Source organism: Oncorhynchus kisutch, linkage group LG12, assembly GCF_002021735.2.
Source record: "Oncorhynchus kisutch isolate 150728-3 linkage group LG12, Okis_V2, whole genome shotgun sequence".
In the NCBI taxonomy this organism is placed as follows: Eukaryota; Metazoa; Chordata; class Actinopteri; order Salmoniformes; family Salmonidae; genus Oncorhynchus; species Oncorhynchus kisutch.
In genome coordinates this window covers 39513985-39536355 of record NC_034185.2, presented here as the reverse complement: position 1 = coordinate 39536355, position 22371 = coordinate 39513985, and the positions used below count along the sequence as shown (strand labels likewise).

Genomic DNA, 22371 nt, shown 5'->3' with positions numbered 1-22371 from the left:
ATGCTTTATTTGTAAATGGCGTCTGAGTGTTGGATTGTGCCCCTGGCTATCCATAAATGAAAACCCAGAAAATCGTGCCACCTGGTTTGCTTAATATAAGGAATTTGAAATGAATTATACTTTTACTTTTGATACTTAAGTATATTTTAGCGATTACATTTACTTTTGATACTTACTTATTAAAAAAGTCAAAAACACTTTTTGACTTTTACCCAAGTAGTATTTTACTGGGTGACTTTCACTTTTACTTGAGTCATTTTCTACTAAGGTGTATTTACTTTTACTCAAGTATGACAATTGAGTACTTTTTCCACCACTACAAGCTTGTAGCGTCATATCCAAGAAAGGTACTTCAACAAAGTACTGAGTAAAGGGTCTGAATACTTATGTAAATGTGATATGTCCGTGTTTTTTTTACACATTTGCTAACATTTCTAAAAACCTGTTTGCTTTTTCATTAGGGGTTATTGTGTGTAGATTGATAAGGGAAAAAAAGATTTCATACATTTTAGAATAAGGCTGTAATGTAACAAAATGTGGAAAAAGTCAAGAGGTCTGAATACTTTCCGAATGCACTGTAGTAAATACATTTATAAACAGATGGGTTTACTGGTGTTAAAATACTCCAGTTATGCTATTTTGGACCACCAGGCTGCTGATGTCATACAGCCTGTCGTTTTTGTGCTCACACTTTCTAATAACGACAACGACAAGTTTGAATTCCGGCAACAGTAGGATGTTCATGATGTTATTGCGACAACTGTCTACAGACATGTCGAGAGACCAACTGTAAACCAGCCTTTAGCCTGCCAACTCCAGCCAGGCTAAGGAAAATGCTCAAAGTGTTTGAACATTTTTCTAAAAGTATTTGGACCCAGGTCCTGATCAGGTTCCACTGGTCTCGACTGTGCTTGGCCAGATCTTGCAGGGCTCTCTACTTATTATGGTCAGTATGTTATGGAGATGGTAAACAACAACAGCTCACAAACTAACTGATGACAGACTCCATTCTGATCCACTGCTTTTAGCCTGCATAAGATGTAATAGATCGTACAAGCCCAGAATAAGCCTAGTCCTGGAATGAAAATCATTCTCAGTTGAAAGTGCATAAATCCAGATAGGTATACTAAGAAGCAGGATAAATTATTTAGTGAGCTAACTTTGGTCAAGTCTGAGTTTATCTTAGGATAACTGTTGACACGAAGGTGGCCCCCATTTTAGCCATGTCAATTTTGAATCCTTCAGGCAATGAATTCTTCAGCTGTAACTTCCGGGGAAGGCTAACTCACAGCTAACTGTCTGAGCCACGAGTTGAGGGCCAATTACATCAGATTCCCTCCCTCTGACTAAGATTGCATCATCATCCGTTTAATTTGAGGAAGACGGCTGATTAAATATTTTATTAATCCATTTATTTTTTTTGCGTACATTTGAAAAAAATATTAAAATATCTATCGCCTTACACATTGAGTAACAGATAGTAAAACTTTTGAATGACTATAATATGTGACAATAGCCTGCTAAATATGCGAGGTAACTTCTCTTTCATGCTGATTTTGGCAAAAATGAAAATGTGGCTCTGACATGGATTGGTGTTTCAGCATTGTCAAATGAAGACTTTGTCGTTTGACTTGCTGGGATTATCCACTTGCGACATACAAGCGCAGTCACAAGCCTGGATGGAATTAACAGAAGATAGAGGATAAATATCCTCCTTCGTAACATGAATGAAGCCTGAACTGGAATGTGAAGCTAACTGAAGCTGGCTAGCTTCATAAAAACCTGAGTAGATCTAGCTAGCGTCGTAGTACACCCCTCTGGAATAGGCTTAATCTGGGTCTGGGAAACTGGCCCTACAACAGCTACAACTACTACTAGTACTACTACTATGATAGTACTAGTTTGATTACTATAACACGACTACATAACAGAAGCGTTAGTCAGCGTTAGTCAGACTTGCCTTCAGGATAACAGTCCAGGATGCCATCAGCATCCAGCATTGGGAATCCCTCATCATCCCTGATCAAAAATGTTCCTGGAGGACAGGTCGGGAACACCGGCATGGTTATAGTCTCCTCTGTGGACATTTCAGTGGTGGTTGGTAGCGTTGTCGGTTCAGGTGTGGTCGTGGTAGGAGGTCTGGTTGTGGTTGTGGTCCTTGGTTTAGCCTGGTCCAGGCCAATGATGGGTTTGCCACCCACAGTCAGGAACTTGTCTTTGGGGTTGACCACCGGTTGGCTTTCCCGTCCGTGACCAAACAGAGCCTGGCCCTCCTGGTTCACCAATGGGCTGCCCTGGTGGTCTAGCAGGGGAGAACAATCAATCAGTTATCTATCTGTGTAAACAAAACAGTATGGGTCTGTGTCGTAAGTGTGATATCTCCCTTTCTCCTAAGGAGGAATAAATAGGGGGGGACGAAGTGTCTTTATATACCAACACATTATGAAGCTCTTAGGAATGTAGACCTTTAATACTCCTAGAAACAGTGTTCAATATAAGAGAAGGTATTAGTTGACAGTATCTCACCAAAGATGGTGCGTCCGTCCTCTCCCAGAACCACCCTCTTGGGTTGGCCCTGAGAGTCCTGGAGAACCCTGCCATCCTCGTTCATCAGGACCCCCTTATCCAAGTCCAACACCTGGAGAATAGAACACATCCCAGGGTTAGAGATACGTCATAGGGAAACATATTACGGAGAGTCTGCAGAATGGTTAACGTTGTAGATGAAATGTCTCCTTTCAATCCCCTTTACTTTGCAATAAAATGTATCGAGACACAGACACACATACCCACTTGGCTCCATCAGGCCCAGTGATGTACCTTCTTCCATTAGGTTTGGTGTTGTCATTGGATGTGCTGGACTCTTTGTCACTGGTCGCCGTGAGATTGGGGCGGCCATTTTTACCATTTCCATGACCATTTCCGTAGCTGGGCTTGAGGCCTCCACTGGGGGCTTTACTCCTGAGATGGGGGTCTGACCGGCTGGGGTAGCGTGTCCTTGTACCCTGGCCCACCACAGAGTCTCTGGATGAGAATGACGAGGAGGAAGAGGAGCCTTGAGATCCCTGGGTGCTGCCGATGGAGGTCTGTCTGTGGGAGGGGCGAGAGAGGGAAGGGGAGGAGCCTCCAGTGCTAACACTAGCGGCCCCGCTAACCCCGTGATCTGGCTGCGACAGACTAGAGGAGGAAGAGGAAGAAGAGGAAGAAGATGTGTTTGTGTTGGAGGAACCTAACCGTGTGCTCTGTGCTGGTTGTGCTCTAAGCGGGAACCTAGAACCTGTCTGCCTGTTTATGAGCAGGGGAGATCGCACCCTCCCGTTGGGACCTATAATGGTACGGCGGGGGAGCGTAGAACCGGGGACGAAACTGGGCCTGGTTCTACCAGGTGTGGCTTCCCTGTCCACACTCTCGATGGCCCTACTCTGGGGCACCCTGCGGGCGGTAGTTGGGGCTGAGGTAGTGGTAGTGGTGGCAGTGGTAGTGGTGGCAGTAGTTTTGGGGGCGGTGGTTGGGTCTGTGACTTTCTCATTCCACTCATACATCTCCTTACTCCCCTTGTAGAGATAGTCCTCCTTATGGTCATTACTGCTGTCTTCCCTGGTGCTGCTTCCTCTGTGGACGGGCTCACTGGAGTCTCTACGACTACTGGAGGAGGATGAGGAGAAAGAAGAAGAAGAGGAGGTGATGGGATTCCTCGATTCACCTAGAACAGTATTCCTGTTGGGCAGAGAGGGTTTAAGTGCCCCAGCCCCCACCCCATTCTTTAACGGATAAAGGGTGGAGGGTTTTTTAGCATCCTCACTGGTCTCCTGCACTGCGGAGGTCCTTGATGCCCCTGAGGCAGATGCTGCCCCCGAGGCAGCTGTCCTAGAGGGGAATCCTCTCAGGATGGGTCTTCCAGCCCCAACAGAGGATGAGGAGGCTGTCCTGCTCCAGGGAACCCTCCCGTCCGCGCGGGGGGAAGACACCTTGCTACTGCTCCCCATCCCTGTTCCAAACCTGCTCTGGTGCCGTTTCACAAAGGGGTTAATCCTGGAGGCAGGGGGAGCAGGTGTCTTGGAAGGTGGGGGAGCTGGGGTGTTGTAGTAGTTCTCCCCCCTCCCTCCCTCCTCTTTCCTGTTTTCCATCTCTCCCTCCTCTCTCCTGTCTCCCCTCGCTCCCTCCTCTTTCCTGTTTTCCATCTCTCCCTCTTCTCTCCTGTCTCCCCTCGCTCCCTCCTCTTTCCTGTTTTCTCTCTCTCCCTCCTCTCTCTTGTCTCCTTTCTCTCCCTCCTCTCTCTTGTCTCCCCTCCCTCCATCTTCTTTCCTGTCTCCCCTCCCTCCATCCTCTCTCCCGTCTCCCCTCTCTTCTTCCTCTCTCTTCTCTCCCCTCCCTCCATCTTCTTTCCTGTCTCCCCTCCCTCTATCCTCTCTCCGGTCGCCCCTCCCTTCTTCCTCTCTCTTCTCTCCCCTCCCTCGCTCTACTCTCCTGTCCCCCCTCCCTCGCTCATCTCTCCTGTCTTCACGCCCTCCATCCTCTCCCCTGTCTCCCCTCCTTTCCTGTACTTTTCTGTCTCCCCTCCCTCCATCCCCTCTCCTATCTCCCCTCCCTCGCTCCTCTCTCCTGTCTCCCCTCCCCCCCTCCTCTCTCTTGTCCTGTGTCCTGTCCTCAGAAGAATGTTTAGTGGAAATGGTCCGGGAACTGGAAGTGGGTTCTTCTTCTTTGGTGGCCTCTGCCTCTGTGACTTTGTAGTCGTTGTAGTCATTATTGTCTTGGTGGTGTGTTAAGTCCTGTGTGCTAGGAGTGTGTGAGCCGTGAGTGTGTGATGTTTCTGGGATCTTGCCTTTGGTTGGTAGAGTGGACTGGGACATGCCGGCGGAAGTCGATTCTGACCCAGGTTTGATGAGTCCAGTAAAAACCTGGCCATTTGGATTCCCTCGAGACAGGATCCCGGGTTTCCGCCTGCCATAACCATATCCACGGCCCGGCAGAGCAGATCCTCTTCCCACAGATGGTGCCTCGGTCTTGGGCTCTGAGGCGGCCTGGTTTGGGTTAGGGGTTGAGGTGGAGGGTTTGGCCGCTGTGGCACTTGGCTGGTTGTAGGTCTTTTTGCCCTCGGAGTAGTTGGTGACAGTGTCGTCCTTCCTGATGGCTGCAGACTCCTCGTTGGGGGATGGGCTGGAGGACGAAGAAGATGAGGAGGATGAGGAGGCGCTGTCCTTTTCTGCATCCTGTGTCTTTGACTGGGACACTGACCCTGAGACTGATGTCCGGGAGAATGGTCTTCGACCAGAATTGATGCGTCTGCCAGAGAGAGGTTTGCGGAGAGGGTAGGAGGGTTTAGAGGATGATGAGGAGCCCTCTGATGAGGGAACTTCTGTTTTGAGGCTGGGTCTGGAGGGCTCATCTACATCCTTCCCTTTACCTCTCCCTCTGACGTAGCCACTGTCCTCAGGTGTAGAAGGAACAACATTGTTCTGAGTCACTGCTTCTTTCTTCTCCTCCACATCTTCGTTAGTGAGCTTCTCCTCCTCTTCGTCTCGAGTGGTTTCTGTTGTTTTGTTCTCCTCCTCCTGTTCATCCTCTGCTTCTGTCTTTCTCCCCTTGTCTCTGGCTGGAGCAGTACCGGCTCCTAGTCGCTGATTGGTCGCCCTGTTCCTGACCGTGCCCCTCACATCTGAGAAGATGCTGTGATAGGAGCGTGTCTTGGTGAGGGGCCGTGTCCGCCTGGAGGTGGGCGGGGCAGATGTGGTCTGAGTGGGTGTGGTCGGCTCCTTGGTCACGTCTTCTAATTGGAGGTTGACGACATCGTCACGGTAACTGTCCTGTTTGGACGCCTGAGAGGGGGTGTAGCTGGTTCTACGGCCACCTTGAGTTGGCGAGGAGGCAGCACTGCTGGCTGGCAAGTAAGATGGAGTATTAGTTAAGTGTACACACCATTAGGACATTAACATTGTAACTAACATCACGTATGCAGGCACACACATGCACGCACACACACACACACACACACACACACACACACACACACACACACACACACACACACACACACACACACACACACACACACACACACACACACACACACACAGTAGATATGCTTACCGGTGCCTCCAGGCATGGCTACGCTAAAGGCTTTGGTCTGGGGACCCTGGCCCCTCCTGTTGGTGGCTCTGATCTTGAAGATGTAGAGGTCCCCAGGCAGGAAGCCGTCTATGATGGCTGAGGTGGTGCTGCCGCGGTATGTCACTGACTTCATCCCAAAAGGTTTCATGGCAGGAGCATAGGACATTATGTACTCTGAGGGGAGGAGGACCAGGATCATTACATATTAGCACCAACTGAAAACACTTGAGTAAATGAGGGACACAAAGTACACTACCGTTCAAACACCGTCCTTGTTTTTGAAAGAAAAGCGATTTTTTTGTCCATTAAAATAACATCAAATTGATCAGAAATACAGTGTAGACATTGTTAATGTTGTAAATGACAATTGTAGCTGGAAACGGCTGATTTTTAATGGAATATCTACATAGGTGTACAGAGGCCCATTATCAGCAACCATCACTCCTGTGTTCCAATGGCACGTTGTGTTAGCTAATCCAAGTTTATTATTTTAAAAGGCTAATTGATCATTAGAAAACCCTTTTGCAATTTTGTTAACGCAGCTGAAAACAGTTGTTCTGATTAAAGAAGCAATAAAACTGACCTTCTTTATACTAGTTGAGTATCTGGAGCATCAGCATTTGTGGGTTCAATTACAGGCTCAAAATGGCCAGAAACAAAGACTTTCTTCTGAAACTCGTCAGTCTATTCTTGTTCTGAGAAATGAAGGCTATTCCATGCAAGAAATTGCCAAGAAACTGAAGATCTCGTATAACGCTGTGTACTGCTCCCTTCACAGAACAGCGCAACCTGGCTTTAACCAGAATAGAGAGAGGAATGGGAGGCCCCGGTGCACAACTGAGCAAGAGGACAAGTACATTAGAGTGTCTAGTTTGAGAAACAGACACCTCACAAGTCCTCAACTGGCAGCTTCATTAAATAGTACTCGCAAAACACCAGTCTCAACGTCAACAGTGAAGAGGCGACTCCGGGATGCTGGCCTTCAAGGCAGAGTTCCTCTGTCCAGTGTCTGTGTTCTTTTGCCCATCTTAATCTTTTATTTTTATTGGCCAGTCTGAGATATGGCTTTTTCTTTGCAACCCAGAGTCACCTCTTCACTGTTGATGATGAGACTGGTGTTTTACGGGTACTATTTAATGAAGCTGCAGGTGTTCTTAATGTTTTGTATACTCAGTGTATATACAGTAGAAACATATGTTCATACGGCAATGACAGACAATTGAGGAAACAAAACAAAACAAAAACCTTTTAACTTGTCTTGTTGCATCTCCCAAGCTTTCGAGATAAAATTTGCAACCATCTTTGCTAAAATAGCCATTCAAGTTTTTCTTCATCTCTAATCCAGAAAAATTGTATCAAACAGTATAGCTCTCAAATTATCATATAAAGTATTATAAAATAAAAAGTGCAGTTCATTCTCTACCCCTCCTAAATCACAGACTGTACATATTCATTCTTCTTCATCTATGGCATTGAACCTACCTACTTCAATTGCCAGAGGCACCATCCCGGTTCTCAAATGAGCACACAAGGACCATTGGTTTCTGGTTAAGTGAGAGGTGATATAAGGTTCTGGATTGTGGCCGTTTTTGATCTGGTTGTTCTGAGTTCTGAGTTTTGGTTTTAGCCATATGTCAGTTGACTATTTTTCTTTGTAGGTTAGGATTAACTTGTGTTTGATCATATTGACATTGCAGAGTAACTTGTTTTGAAATATGTGTTGTAGATCAGCTTCCTTAAATGTTAAATTGATTTCCTTTCTCCAGGGGTAGTTGTGTGTTTAAACCCAGTTAAAAAGCTGTTTGTTATTCTGTCCTCTGGCATATTCCATAACCTAATCATTTCACCACTCTGTCATATTTCACTGGGTTCCACCCCATGTCACCTTGAATAGCACGGCTTGGGGAAAACTTATGCACTCCCAAAAAATATTGTATGGCTCTATTCTGAATAGTTTTGGATTTTATAAAACCTCAGATTCCAGCAGCATAGTTCAGTATAGGACACACACATGAATTATAGAGCTGTGAATAGATACCATAGTCATGGTCTTTACAGATTTTCAGTTTACTTACAACAGACCCAATGCTCTCCCTGCATAATCTGATACAGACTTTATACCCTCTTCAAAGGTCATATATTTAAAAAAAAATAGAACTAGGAATATATATAGTCCTTGGTTCACTCCAGACCTGTCTGCCCTTGACCAACACAAAAACAATCTGTGGCGTTCTGCATTAGCATCGAATAGCCCCCGTGATATGCAACTTTTCAGGGAAGTTAAGAACAAATATACACAGGCAGTTAGGAAAGCTAAGGCTATCTTTTTCAAACAGAAATTTGCATCCTGTAGTACTAACTCAAAAAAGTTCTGGGACACTGTAAAGTCAATGGAGAAGAAGAGCACCTCCTCCCAGCTGCCCACTGCTCTGGGGGCTAGGAAACACTGTTACCACCGATAAATCCACGATAATTGAGAATTTCAATAAGCATTTCTCTACGGCTGGCCATGCTTTCCACCTGGCTACCCCTACCCCGGTCAACTGCCCGACACCCTCAACAGCAACCCACCAATGCCCCCACCATTTCTCCTTCACCCAAATCCAGATAGCTGATGTTCTGAAAGAGCTGCACAATCTGGACCCCTACAAATCAGCCGGCCTAGACAATCTGGACCCTCTCTTTTTAAAATTATCTGCCGAAATTGTTGCAACCCCTATTACTAGCCTTTTCAACCTCTCTTTCGTATTGTCTGAGATTCCCAAAGATTGGAAAGCTGCCGCGGTCATCCCCCTCTTCAAAGGGGGTGACACTCTAGACCCTACAGACATATATCTATCCTACCCTGTCTTTCTAAGGCCTTCGAAAGCCAAGTTAACAAACAGAATAGCGACCATTTCGAATCCCACCGTACCTTCTCCGCTATGCAATCTGGTTTCAGAGCTGGTCATGGGTGCACCTCAGCCACGCTCAAGGTCCTAAACGACATCATAACTGCCATCGATAAGAGACATTACTGTGCAGCCGTATTCATCGACCTGGCCAAGGCTTTCGACTCTGTCAATCACCACATTCTTATTGACAGACTCGACAGCGTTGGTTTCTCCAATGATTGCCTCGCCTGGTTCACCAACTACTTCTCTGATAGAGTTCAGTGTGTCAAATCGGAGGGCCTGTTGTCCGGACCTCTGGTAGTCTCTATGGGTGTGCCACAGGGTTCAATCCTCGGGCCGACTCTCTTCTCTGTACATCAATGATGTTGCTCTTGCTGCTGGTGATTCTCTGATCCACCTTTACGCAGACACCTCCAATGCCATACAACTCTCCTTCCATGGCCTCCAACTGCTCTTAAACGCAAGTAAAACTAAATGCATGTTATTCAATCGATCACTGCCCGCACCTGCTCGACCGTCCAGCATCACTACACTGGACGGCTTTGACTTAGAATACATGGACAACTACAAATACCTGGGTGTCTGGTTAGACTATAAACTCTCCTTCCAGACTCACATTAAGCATCTCCAATCCAAAATTACATCTAGAATCGGCTTCCTATATCGCAACAAAGCATCCTTCACTCATGTTGTCAAACATCCCCTCGTAAAACTGACCATCCTACCTCGACTTTGGTGATGTCATCTATAAAATAGCCTCCAACACACTACTCAACAAACTGGATGCAGTCTATCACAGTGCCATCCGTTTTGTCACCAAAGCCCCATACACCTCCCACCATTGCGACCTGTACGCTCTCATTAGTTGGCCCTCGCTTCATACTCATCGCCAAACCCACTGGCTACAGGTTATCTACAAGTCTCTGCTAGGTAAAGCCCCGCCTTATCTCAGCTCACTGGTCACCATAGCAGCACCCACTCGTAGCACGCGCTCCAGCAGGTATATCAAATCAAATCAAATTTATTTATATAGCCCTTCGTACATCAGCTGATATCTCAAAGTGCTGTACAGAAACCCAGCCTAAAACCCCAAACAGCAAGCAATGCAGGTGTAGAAGCACGGTGGCTAGGAAAAACTCCCTAGAAAGTATATCTCACTGGTCCCCTCCAAAGCCAATTCCTCCTTTGGTCATCTTTCCTTCCAGTTCTCTGCTTCCAATGACTGGCACGAACTGCAAAAATCACTGAAGCTGGAGACTCATATCTCCCTCACTAGCTTTAAGCACCAGCTGTCAGAGCAGCTCACAAACCACTGCACCTGGTACATAGCCCATCTGTAAACAGCCAATCTATCTACCTATCTCATACCCATACTGTATTTATTTATTTATCTTGTTCCTTTGCACCCCAGTATCTCTACTTGCACATTCATCTTCTGCACATCTACCATTCCAGTGTTTAATTGCTATATTGTAATTACTTCGACCACCATGGCCTATTTATGGCCTTAACTTACCTAATTTGCACTCACTGTATATAGACTTTTTGTTTTCTTTTGTTCTACTGTATTATTGACTGTATGTTTTGTTTATTCCATGTGTAACTCTGTGTTGTTGTATGTGTCAAATTGCTATGCTTTATCTTGGCCAGGTTGCAGTTGCAAATGAGAACTTGTTCTCAACTAGCCTACCTGGTTAAATAAAGGTGAAATAAATCAAATAAAAATAAATAAATGTATCAAAAAGGAAACCAAGGTATTTATATGAGCTTGTGTAGTTTATGGGCATTGTTCCAAAAGAGAAGCCATGAATACTTCTTACCCTAGCCTTTTTTTTAAAGTGCATTATCTGGGTTTTTATCTTGGTTAATCATTCATCTCCATTTGGTACACCAGAGATTGACAGTGTTCAACATACATTGCAACTCAAACTCACTCTCTGCAAGGAGGACACTAATCATCTGCATACAATAATATCCCCAAAGTCGTGTCATCTAATTCAACTCCGAGATTAGCATGCTTGATTTGCTGGGCCAAGAAAAAAAAGGGACAATGTTTATTTTGTCTTTTACATGTATACTATATATTATGCGATTGATTAATAAGAGAGATACAGTGAAGTCATCCCCTGAATGTTCTCGTGTTCGGACCTCGTATCCTCCCATTGGGTTCCTCAGGTGGGTCCCAGGTCGCCGTGACAGCGGTTCCCTTCCCTCTCAGTGGCTTCACATCAAAGTTCTCCGGAGGACCAGAGGGAGCTTAAGAACACAGAGGAAAAAAGGGATGGAAAAAAGGAGGAGAAATAATGAGTCCCGAGAGAGAAAACAGGAGCAAGGAGAGCAGAAAGAAAGACGCTGTAACAGTAACAGTAGTGTTTCCTCCTGCCAATGAGGTTCAAATGGGGAAAAATTCACGTCCTGTTATAGATTTCCAGAGAATAAAACCCAGAGATCCTCTAAGGAAATTTAGATTAGAGCTCCAAGTCGGAGCCAGCCAGGCTGAAAATCTCCCTGAACCTTTACTTATTCAGTCAGAAGCAGCTATGAATTATGGCAGAGGTTTTCATGAAAGATTTCATTGAAGGGAATAATCTGAATGAAATATGAATGAACGCCAAAACCGGTTAGAACTATGATTTACCCCTAAATCTTTCATTTGTATGACACTGTAGGATGCCATTTACTCTCTTAAAAAATGGGAATGTACATGGAAGACTTGGGTTTATCTTATATTTTCAGACAGGCAGTCAGACAACCTACCAGATTCTGGGGTCCTCTGGAACACGGACACGCTCCACTTGCCGTGGTTGTCTCCCTGGGAGATTCGGACGGAGAACTCGTACATCCCGTCAGCTGACAGGGTATCTATCAGCAGCCTCCTCTGGTTGGTCTCCTTGTACTCCCATCGAGCAGACTCACCCTTCTCCCTGTACTTCACTGTGTAGTGTCTGGAGAGAGGAAGAGACATTACATTCTCTCTCACACACACACACACACACACACACACACACACACACACACGCACGCGCATGCAAGCACGAGCCTACTCTCACCTGGAGCCACCAGGTAGGACCTTCTCCATCTCGATAGCCGGGTCCACCCAGCTGATGAGGACAGACTGAGGGGACATGACCCTCACACCAATGTCTTTGGCCTCATACTCCTCAGGCTCTGCATGGGGAACAAATAACAATAAACATGGTCTAGAGGGCTGCATTGCTTTGCGTGCTTCTACACCTGCATTGCTTGCTGTTTGGGGTTTTAGGCTGGGTTTCTGTACAGCACTTTGAGATATCAGCTGATGTACGAAGGGCTATATAAATAAATTTGATTTGATTTGATTTGCAGGTCTAAGTAGAATTGCAGCCCATTATCAGCCAGAAATTGTCAAATATTACAGCAGCTGTTGTTCTTCTCAATACAATTCAGGGAATGGGAAAGAATGAGTGCCACAGGGTTGACATTTATCTCAATACATTGCAGTCAATGGGACAAGATGAGTGTCACAGGGTTGATGCGTATGTTAATACATACCAGTATCTACATTCTATCTCCCGCCTTCTTTCCCCCTTCCACTAATATTTTCTCCCTCTCCCTCTTCTCTCTCTCCACTCACTCCATCCCCTCCCCCACCTCCACCTCTCTCTCCATTTTCCCAACTCCACAGACAGGATATTGATGCATAGATATGCTTCAAGGTTATTGGCACACAAGTCAATACATTGCATTCAAGGCAAAAAGGTTGGTGATAGAGCTGCAATGGGTAAATTGGTGAAACACTCAGACAGACAAACAGAAACACAGATCCACTCAGACAGACAGAGAGGGAGAAAGGCAGGCAGACAGACAGACTTTTATTTTTATTTATTTTATTTCACCTTTATTTAACCAGGTAGGCTAGTTGAGAACAAGTTCTCATTTGCAACTGTGACCTGGCCAAGATAAACCAAAGCAGTGCGACACAAACAACAACACAGAGTTACACATAATAAACAAGCATACAGTCAATAATACAATAGAGAATGTATATACAGTGTGTGCAAATGAGGTAGGATAAGGGGGTGAGGCAATAAATAGAGCAAAGTGGCGAAATTATTACAGTATGGCAAATTACACTAACACTGGCGTGATAGATGTGCAGAAGATGAGAGTGCAAGTAGCGGTACTGGGGTGCAAAAGAGCAAAATAAATCAAATAAATAACAATATGGTGATGAATATGGTGATGAGGTAGTTGGATGGGCTATTTACAGATGGGCTATGTACAGGTGCAGTGATCTGTGAGCTGCTCTGACAGCTGGTGCTTAAAGCTTGTGAGGGAGATATGAGTCTCCAGCTTCAGTGATTTTTGCAGTTCGTTCCAGGCAGCAGAGAACTGGAAGGAATGGCGGCCGAAGGAGGAATTGGCTTTGGGGGTGACCAGTGAAATATACCTGCTGGAGCGCGTGCTGTGGGTGAGTGCTGCGCGTGCTGCGCGTGCTGTGGGTGAGTGCTGCTATGGTGACCAGTGAGCTGAGATAAGGCGGGGCTTTACCTAGCAACAACTTATAGATGACCTGGAGCCAGTGGGTTTGGCGACGGATATGAAGCCAGCCAACCAACAGGAGCAAACAGGTCACAGTGGTGGATAGTATATGGGGCTTTGGTGACAAAACAGATGGCACTGTAATAGACTGCATCCAATTTGCTGAGTAGAGTGTTGGAGGCTATTTTGTAAATGACATCGCCGAAGTCAAGGATCGGTAGGATGGTCAGTTTTACGAGGGTATGTTTGGCAGCATGAGTGAAGGATGCTTTGTTGCGATATAGGAAGTCGATTCTAGATTTAATTTTGGATTGGAGATGCTTAATGTGAGTCTGGAAGGAGATTTTACAGTCTAACTAGACACCTAGGTATTTGTAGTTGTCCACATATTCTAAGTCAGAACCGTCCAGAGTAGTGATGCTGGACGGGTGGTTAGGTGCGGGAAGCGGTCGGTTGAAGAGCATGCATTTTGTTTTGCTTGCATTTAAGAGCAGTTGGAGGCCACGGAAGGAGAGTTGTATGGCATTGGAGGTGTCTGCGTAAAGGTGGATCAGAGAATCACCAGCAGCAAGAGCAACATCATTGATGTACAGAGAAGAGAGTCGGCCCGAGGATTGAACCCTGTGGCACACCCATAGCTCGTCTGGAGGTTAGGGGTCAAGATTTTGCAGCTCTTTCAGAACATCAGTTATCTGGATTTGGGTGAAGGAGAAATGGGGGAGGCTTGGGCAAGTTGCAGTGAGGGGTGCAAGGCTGTCTCCTTCCGTGTTTGAAAAAGCTAGCCTTTGATTTCCTAACTGCCTGTGTATATTGGTTCCTAACTTCCCTGAAAAGTTGCATATTGAGGGGGCTATTCGATGCTAATGCAATATGCCACAGGATGTTTTTGTGCTTGGCAAAGGGCAGTCAGGTCTGGAGTGAACCAAGGGCTATATCCGTTCCTGGTTCTAAATTTTTTGAATGGGGCACGCTTATTTAAGATGGTGAGGAAAGCACTTTTAAAGAATAAACATCCTCTACTGACTGAATGAGGTCAATATCATTCAAGGATCATTCAAGGATACCCGGGCCATGTTGATTAGAAAGGCCTGCTCACTGAAGTATTTTCGGGAGCCTTTGACAGTGATGAGGGGTGGTCGCTTGACCGCAGACCCATTAAAGACGCAGGCAATGAGGCAGTGATCGCTGAGATCCTGGTTGAAGACAGCAGGGGTGTATATGGAGGGCAGGTTGGTTTGGATGATATCTTTGAGGGTGCCCATGTTTACGGATTTGGGGTTGTACCTGGTAGGTTCATTGATCATTTGTGTGAGATTGTAAGCATCAAGCTTAGATTGTAGGATGGCCGGGGTGTTAAGCATGTCTCAGTTTAGGTCACCTAACAGCACGAGCTCTGAAGATAGATGGGGGGCAATCAATTTGCATATGGTGTCCAGGGCATGTCTGAGGGCAGAGGGTGGTCTATAGCAAGCGGCAAAGGTAAGAGACTTGTTTCTGGAAAGGTGGATTTTTAAAAGTAGAAGCTCAAATTGTTTGGGCACAGACCTGGATAGTAAGACAGATCTCTGCAGGCTATCCCTACAGTAGATTGCAACTCCGCCCCCTTTGGCAGTTCTATCTTGTTGGAAAATGTTATAGTTAGGGATGGAAATTTCAGGGGGTTTGGTGGTCTTCCTAAGCCAGGATTCAGACACCGCTAGGACATCCGGGTAGGTAGAGTGTGCTAGGGCAGTGAATAAAACAAACTTAGGGAGGAGGCTTCTAATGTTAACATGCATGAAACCAAGGCTTTAACATTTAATGAAGTCAATCAATGAGAGACCCTGGGGAATGGGAGTGGAGCTAGGCACTGCAGGGCATGGGTTAACCTCTACATCACCAAAGGAACAGAGGAGGAGTAGGATAAGGGTACGGCTAAAGGCTAAAAGACCTGGCCATCTAGTACGTTCAGAATAGAGAGTAAATGGAGCAGATTTCTGGGCACCGTAGAATAGATTCAAGGCATAATGTATTGACAAAGGTATGGTAGGATGTGAATACAGTGGGGGTAAACCCGACAGACTGACATACAAACTCACAGACAGACAAGACATACAGACTGACTGATATACTGTATCCACTCACAGACAGACAGAGAGACAGTGAGACAGAGAGACAGACAAACAGACAAATAAACAGACAGGTAGGCAGACAAACTCAACCGTAAACCTAGCTTCATGTCCACAACCTGGCTCAACTCTAACCCTAGTAACAACCCTAACCCTAGCTCTCCACATCTTGACTCAGCTCTTGGAGTTAGGGTTGAGCCGGGATGTGGACAAGAAGTTAATGTTCGGGATGTGGCTATTGTTAGGGCTGAGCCAAGATGTGGAGATGAAGCGTGGACTAGGGTTGGGGTTAGCAGGGAGTTGATATGAAGCTAGGGTTAAACGAGAAAAACGTCAACCTTTTTATACATCTTTTCACATTGACTGCAATGTATTGAGAAAAACATCAACCCCGTGACACTCATCTTGTTCCATTGACTGCAATGTATTGAGAAAAACATCAACCCCGTGACACTCATCTTGTTCCATTGACTGCAATGTATTGAGAAAAACTCAACCCTGTGACACTCATCTTTTCACATTGACTGCAATATATTGAGAAAATGATAAACCCTGTGCCACATATCTTTCTCCATTGACTGCAATGTACTGAAAAAAAGTCAGCTAGTGTGACATTTGACATTTTTACCAACACGTGTTAGGATGATGTTTTCCTATGATGCAGTGCCTTCTGAAAGTATTCAAACCCTTTGACATTTTTCACATGTTGTTAGGTTACAGTCTTATTCTAAAATGTATTCAATGGTTTCCCCCCCTCATCAATCTACAGACAATACCCCATGATGACAAAGCAAAAACAGGTTTTTAGAAATGTTTGCTAAATTATTAAAAATCAAAAACTGAAATATTACATTTACATAAGTATTCAAACCCTTTACTCACTACTTTGTTAAATAACCTTTGGCAGTGATTACAGTCTCAAGTCTTCTTGGGTATGACGCTACAAGCTTGGCACACCTGTATTTTGGGAGTTTCTCCCATTCTTCTCTGCAGATCCTCTCAAGCTCTGTCTGGATGGAAGGTGAGTGTTGCTGCACAGCTATTTTCAGGTCTCTCTAGAAATGTTAGATCGGAAAGTCCGGGCTCTGGCTGGGCCACTCAAGGACATTCAGAGACTTGTCCTGAAGCCACTCCTGCATTGTCCTTGCTGTGTGCTTAGAGTCATTGTCTTTTTGGAAGGTGAACATTCACCCCAGTCTTAGGTCCATCAAGGATCTCTCTGTAGTTTGCTCCATTCATCTTTGCCTGAATCCTGACTAAACTCCCAGTCTCTACCGATGAAAAACACCCCCACAGCATGATTCTGCCATCATCATGCTTCAACGTAGGGATGGTGCCAGGTTTCCTCCAGATGTGACGCTTGGCATTCAGGTCAAAGAGTTCAGTCTTGGTGTCAGCAGACCAGAGAATCTTGTTTCTCATGGTCTGAGAGTCTTTAGGTGCCTTTTGGCAAACTCCAAGCAAGCTGTCATGTGCCTTTTACTGAGGAGTGGCTTCAGTCTTGCCACTCTACCATAAAGGCCTGATTGGTGGAATGCTGCAGAGATGGTTGTTCTTCTGGAAGGTTCTTCCATCTCCACAGAGGAACTCCAGAGCACTGTCACATTGACCATCGGGTTCTGATCACATCCCTGACCAAGGCCCTTCTCTCCCGATTGCTCAGTTTGGCCGGGCGTTCAGCTCTAGGAAGAGTCTTGGTGGGTCCAAACTTCTTCTATTTGAGAATGATGGAGGCTACTGTGTTCTTGGGAACCTTCAATGCTGCAGAAATGTGTTGGCACCCTTCCCCAGATCTGTGATTCGACACAATGCTGTCTCTGAGCTCTATGGACAATTAATTCGACCTCATCGCTTGGTTTTTGCTTTGGGACCTTACTGTATATAGACAGGTGTGTGCCTTTCCAAATCATGTCCAATCAATTGAAATGACTTCAGGTGGACTCCAATCAAGTTGTAGAAACATCTCAAGGATGATCAATGGAAACAGGATGCAGCTAAGCAATTTTGAGTCTCATAGCAAAGGGAATAATTATGTAAATAACATATTTCTGTTTTCCATTTTTTATACATTTTCTAACATTTCTACAAACCTCTTTTTGCTATGTCATTATGGGGTTTTGTGTATAGATTGCTGTGGATTTTAATTGATTTAATCCATTTATAATTAGGCTGTAACGTAACAACCTTTTGAAAAAGTCAAGGGGTCTGAATACTTTCCGAAGGCACTCAATCATATTGGGAATTGACAAAAAATATGTAGTCTGTTTTTACATTGCTACTGTATATTCTCAGCCAGTCGAGTGGTTGAAATGGTTTAAAACTCTTGAGTGTTGTCTGAAGATGAGTTCCTCGCAGCTGGACATAGTTATGCGTGATTATAAAGGCTTCTAATGATGTTATAAAGGCTCGTAAATATATTATAAAGGCTCATAAGGTGGTCATAAGGCCTACCTGGGGGAGTTTTTTTGGTCAGGGTGGCTCTGTTGCTTGGCACGCTCCGCCCCGTGGCTCTCTGTGCCTGCAGTGATACCACATAGATGGACTCAGACGCTACGAATAGAGGGACATACCAGACACATAGGCCAGCGTTTACACACTAGGACACACTATGGATGGACACACTACACACACTCTACATACTGTTCACACAAGAATATTCTAAATGAGTAGCAAACCCGGTGTGAGAGAGATCCAGGTGCTCTTACCTAGTTTGGGGTTGTGTCTGTTTCTCTGGTCAGCCTGTGGCTGGGTGTGGTGGTGGTGTTGGGACCTCTGGTCCAGCAGGGGTGTCCCTGCCCTGGCCCTATCTGGCTGACGAGGGCCGGAGGATGATTGGGGGGGTCTCTGGATCCGCTGCCCCCTGGAGGAGGTCAGGCCTGATGGGCGCACCCCCCCATCAACCACTCTCACGGGGATCCCGACAGAGGAGTTAGCCCTGGTCCACATGTCTGGAGTAGGAGATGGACGAGCTGGAAGAGAGAGAAAATTACAGCTGAAGTTCAGCATGGTTCACCTGACCCTGATAAGACCACAAGGTACAGTATCTCAGGTTGACATGCTGAGATAACTGTGTGAGGGCCAGGCCAGTACCAAGTCTTAAAAAAATATATTATCACTTGAGTTTTATATCTCATAATTATGTTTTGAAATGTTTCAAATGAAATGGAGAACTCAGGGAAACTCCCCATATGTCCTACTTTGCCAAAATACTTTCCTCTCCAATAATCTAAACAAGTTCAAGTGTATGAGACACTGTAATCATGGGAGATGTCACAACGTGGACACAGACAGAGACCTGGGACCACACAGTCTCCCAATGCTCCCACGTCCTGCTTCTTACTTCCTGGTGTAATCACATGATGTCTGTCTCCAGCCTGGACAGCCATCTCAGACAGACAGGCCTACAATCCCCCCATCCGTCTTCACCTCCCCTCCCTTGCTTTGCTGGCTTGCCGAGTGATAGCACGGACAACATAAAAAATAAAAAATTAATTTCCCTGCCTTCTCCTCATCTCTCATCCCTCTGTCTCTCATAATCATTATCATATGGAAGGCTCTCTTGTCTTATTTCCCTCAGAGTAAATGTATTCCTATGCAGCAGTGGCTGATACAGTCCTGACATGTCAGAGTAGATGTGGGCATAAGATAGGGTCAGACAGGGTGAGTCAGTGGACTTGCATGAATTATTCCCTGCTGGATCAGTGCGAGAGAGAGAGAGAGGAGAAGGGAATACAATGTGAGGTAATAGGAGTTGGGATTAAAGGAGGATAGGACAAGAGGTCCTGACGCGACAAAGTCTGTATGTCAGAGGGTTTGCTGACCTGGGGAGGATCTCTCTCATTCGCTCTCTTTTTCTCTCTCCTTTCTCTCCTAGCCCTCCCTATTCACCTTTCCACTCTCTTTTCCTCCTTGGCCCTGGCTGCACACCTAAGTGGAGCTCTGTCTGGCACGACGCAAGTTTACTTACACGCAAAAAAAAGATTTTTGGATCTGATTAATTCCATTTTTGTGAGTAGTTACAGCTAATGAAAACATATTATTTTTTACATTAAATTATTAATACAGATCTACTTAATTAAATTGTGTTATTGAAACACTACTTAATTGAGAAATAATCATTAGAAATTGACCAGATGTATTCAGGTAATCATGTTTCAATTAGAACAAGTTCCTCCCAACAATTGTGTCAATTCTAGCTCTTTGGGTTGCATTCATCCTAACTACTACATTTTAAAAAAGCACTTCTTTACATTCAAACGTTTTATTTGGTATAGTGGTATAGTGGCCATTTCAGTAGGGCGCTTTGTGTTCCCATCCGTTTCTTGCGCATCCGCCAGCTAACCAACAGTCATACCAGCCTTCGCTTTGGCTCCGCCTCCTGTCCAGCTCAGGAGATCGGCATCGCCGGCCTTCTAGCTGCTACCAAACCTGCTGCTGGCAAACGCCCTTCACTCATCAACTCCGGACTTGTCTCATTATCATTACGCACACCTGGTTCCAATCCCCTAACCTGGTTCCAATCCCCTAACCTGGTTCCAATCCCCAAAACTCCCTCTGTCATTTGTCTTTGTCGGTCCTGAGTACTTTATTATTTAGCACTTTGGGTTTCGCATCCACTGGCTGGAACGACCAGGCCCTGTTGACGGTTTTACGCAGCGGGCTACAGGCAGACATCCAGACCGAGCTGGCTCATCTGGACCAGCTCATCGCTATGGCCATCCGCCTGGATACTCTCCTGAGTGCCCGTCAGCGCCCATCCCGGGGATTCGGCTCTCTCCCAGGAACCTCCAGCGAGCCTGAGCCAATGGAGGTGGGCACGACACACCTTCCCCCAGAGGAACGGCAACGCCACCGTCAACATGGTCTCTGCTCCTAATGCGGGGAGTCGGACTCCTAATGCGGAGTCTCTGCCCCCCAAGCCCATCCTCCTTCCTGACACCTTCCCAGACTATCCTGGTCCTCCACTAAGTCTTGCCCCAGTGCAGGCAATTTCCTAGACTGGTCCGTAGCCTCATTCTCACGCATTCCTCTAGTCCCTTTACAAGCCCCTATCACAGTCCATGCCCTTAACAACCATCCCCTAGGAACAGGACTGGTGTGCCAGACCACGATTCCCATTTCTCTCACAGTTGCTCACAACCACCATGAACACATCACTTTCCTCATCTTAGACTCTCCTGCACACCCCGTAGTTTTAGGTTTCCCCTGGTTACAGTTGCATAACCCCAGGATATGGGGGATCGTGGGGGGTCGTGAGTTGCTGGCCGTCAAGAAGGCGCTGAATACATGGCAGCACTGTCTGGAGGGTGCTCAACACCCTTTCCTTGTTTGGACGGACCATCGGAACCTAGAGTATATTCGAGCAGCGGCTGAACCCGTGTCAGGCCAGGTGGGTCCAATTCTTCGCAAGGTGTGACTTTACCCTCTCCTACCGGCCAGAATCGAAGAACATCAAGGCAGATGCGTTATCCCGGGGGCATGACACAGAGGATCAGAGGGAGAAAGTGACACCTATTATTCCTCTGTCCCGCATTGTGGCTCACCTGCCAACTGTCCTGAAGGGCATCCCTACATGCCCTGTGATGTGTGGGACCATCTCCTCGCCTGGGCACACACAGCACCTGTGTCGGGGCACCCATATATAGCCCGTACTATCGACTGTCTGGTGGCCCACCTTGGCCCGGGACATCCGGGTTTACGTATCTTCCTGCTCCACCTACGCACAAAGCAAGACACCTCCACCTATGGCAAACTCCACATGCTGCCGGTTCCACAACAAACCTGGTCCCATCTGGACTTTGTCACAGACCTCCCCCCTGGTCGCTGTGGACCGGTTTTTCCAAAGCCTGTCGTTTGATTCCTCTGCCTGGTCTCAATGGAGGCTCTCTTCTCTCACGTCTTCCAGCACTACGGGATCCCGGCGGACATTGTATCTGACCGTGGTCCTCAGTTCACCTCCTGTGTCTGGAAGGCCTTCATGGAACGACTGGGGGTTACGGTCTCACCTCTGAGTACCGTCCCCAATCAAATGGGCAAGTGGAAGAGTAAATCAGGAACTGGGTAGGTACCTTCGTAGTTACTGTCAGGATCGGCCAGGGGAGTGGGCTGCGTTTCTGCCTCCATCACTCCTCCACTAACCTCACACTCTTTCAGTGTGTTCTAGGCTAATCTGGTGCACATCAAGTTCCACCAAGTTAAGTCAATTCTACAAGAGACAAATATATTCAAGTGATAATGCCCCCGAAGCCGGTGTTTGGATGTTATATTGGCACCGTTGTTGCTAGGCCCGAAAAAGAAGTCGAGGGCCGGAATCCGTACCAATATATCCTTCAAACACCGGCTTCGAGGGCATTATCACTTTTATACAACGGGTTACCAACATATTCAGATAATGATGAACATATTTTCGTTAACTTTATTTGATTCATTTATTCATACTATTTCATCCACAAGATATAGTCCCGACACAAATCTAAGGTTGCTGATCGGTTCGGTTCCCAGAGACTCGACCCAGGCATTCAGTCTTTTTGTTCTGTATCTATGGACGAATAATAGTTGAATAATAGTTGTCGAATAATAGTGAAGACATCAAAACGATGAAGTAACACATATGGAATCATGTAGTAAACAATTTTTTTTTACAAATGTGAGATTCTTCAAATTAGCCACCCTTTTCTTTGCAACTCTGCCTAGAAGGCCAGCATCCCGGAGTCGCCTCTTCACTGTTGACTCTCTCTGCA

At 46.0% G+C, this 22371-nt stretch overlaps 1 protein-coding gene across 1 annotated transcript in view; it reads right to left on the bottom strand.

Annotated features, from left to right (window-relative positions):
• The window catches only part of LOC109900395 (fibronectin type III domain-containing protein 1), a 79435-nt gene that overhangs the window by 39479 nt on the left and 17585 nt on the right, over window positions 1-22371 (bottom strand). The window contains exons 5-14 of the mRNA XM_031836682.1: window positions 18337-18600; window positions 18083-18181; window positions 12053-12170; window positions 11760-11947; window positions 11151-11258; window positions 6088-6282; window positions 4563-5878; window positions 2790-4184; window positions 2527-2638; window positions 1961-2302 (exon numbers count right to left, since the gene is read on the bottom strand). Coding sequence (XP_031692542.1) covers window positions 1961-2302; window positions 2527-2638; window positions 2790-4184; window positions 4563-5878; window positions 6088-6282; window positions 11151-11258; window positions 11760-11947; window positions 12053-12170; window positions 18083-18181; window positions 18337-18600 — 4137 coding nt within the window. The remainder of the gene's footprint in view (window positions 1-1960; window positions 2303-2526; window positions 2639-2789; window positions 4185-4562; window positions 5879-6087; window positions 6283-11150; window positions 11259-11759; window positions 11948-12052; window positions 12171-18082; window positions 18182-18336; window positions 18601-22371) is intronic.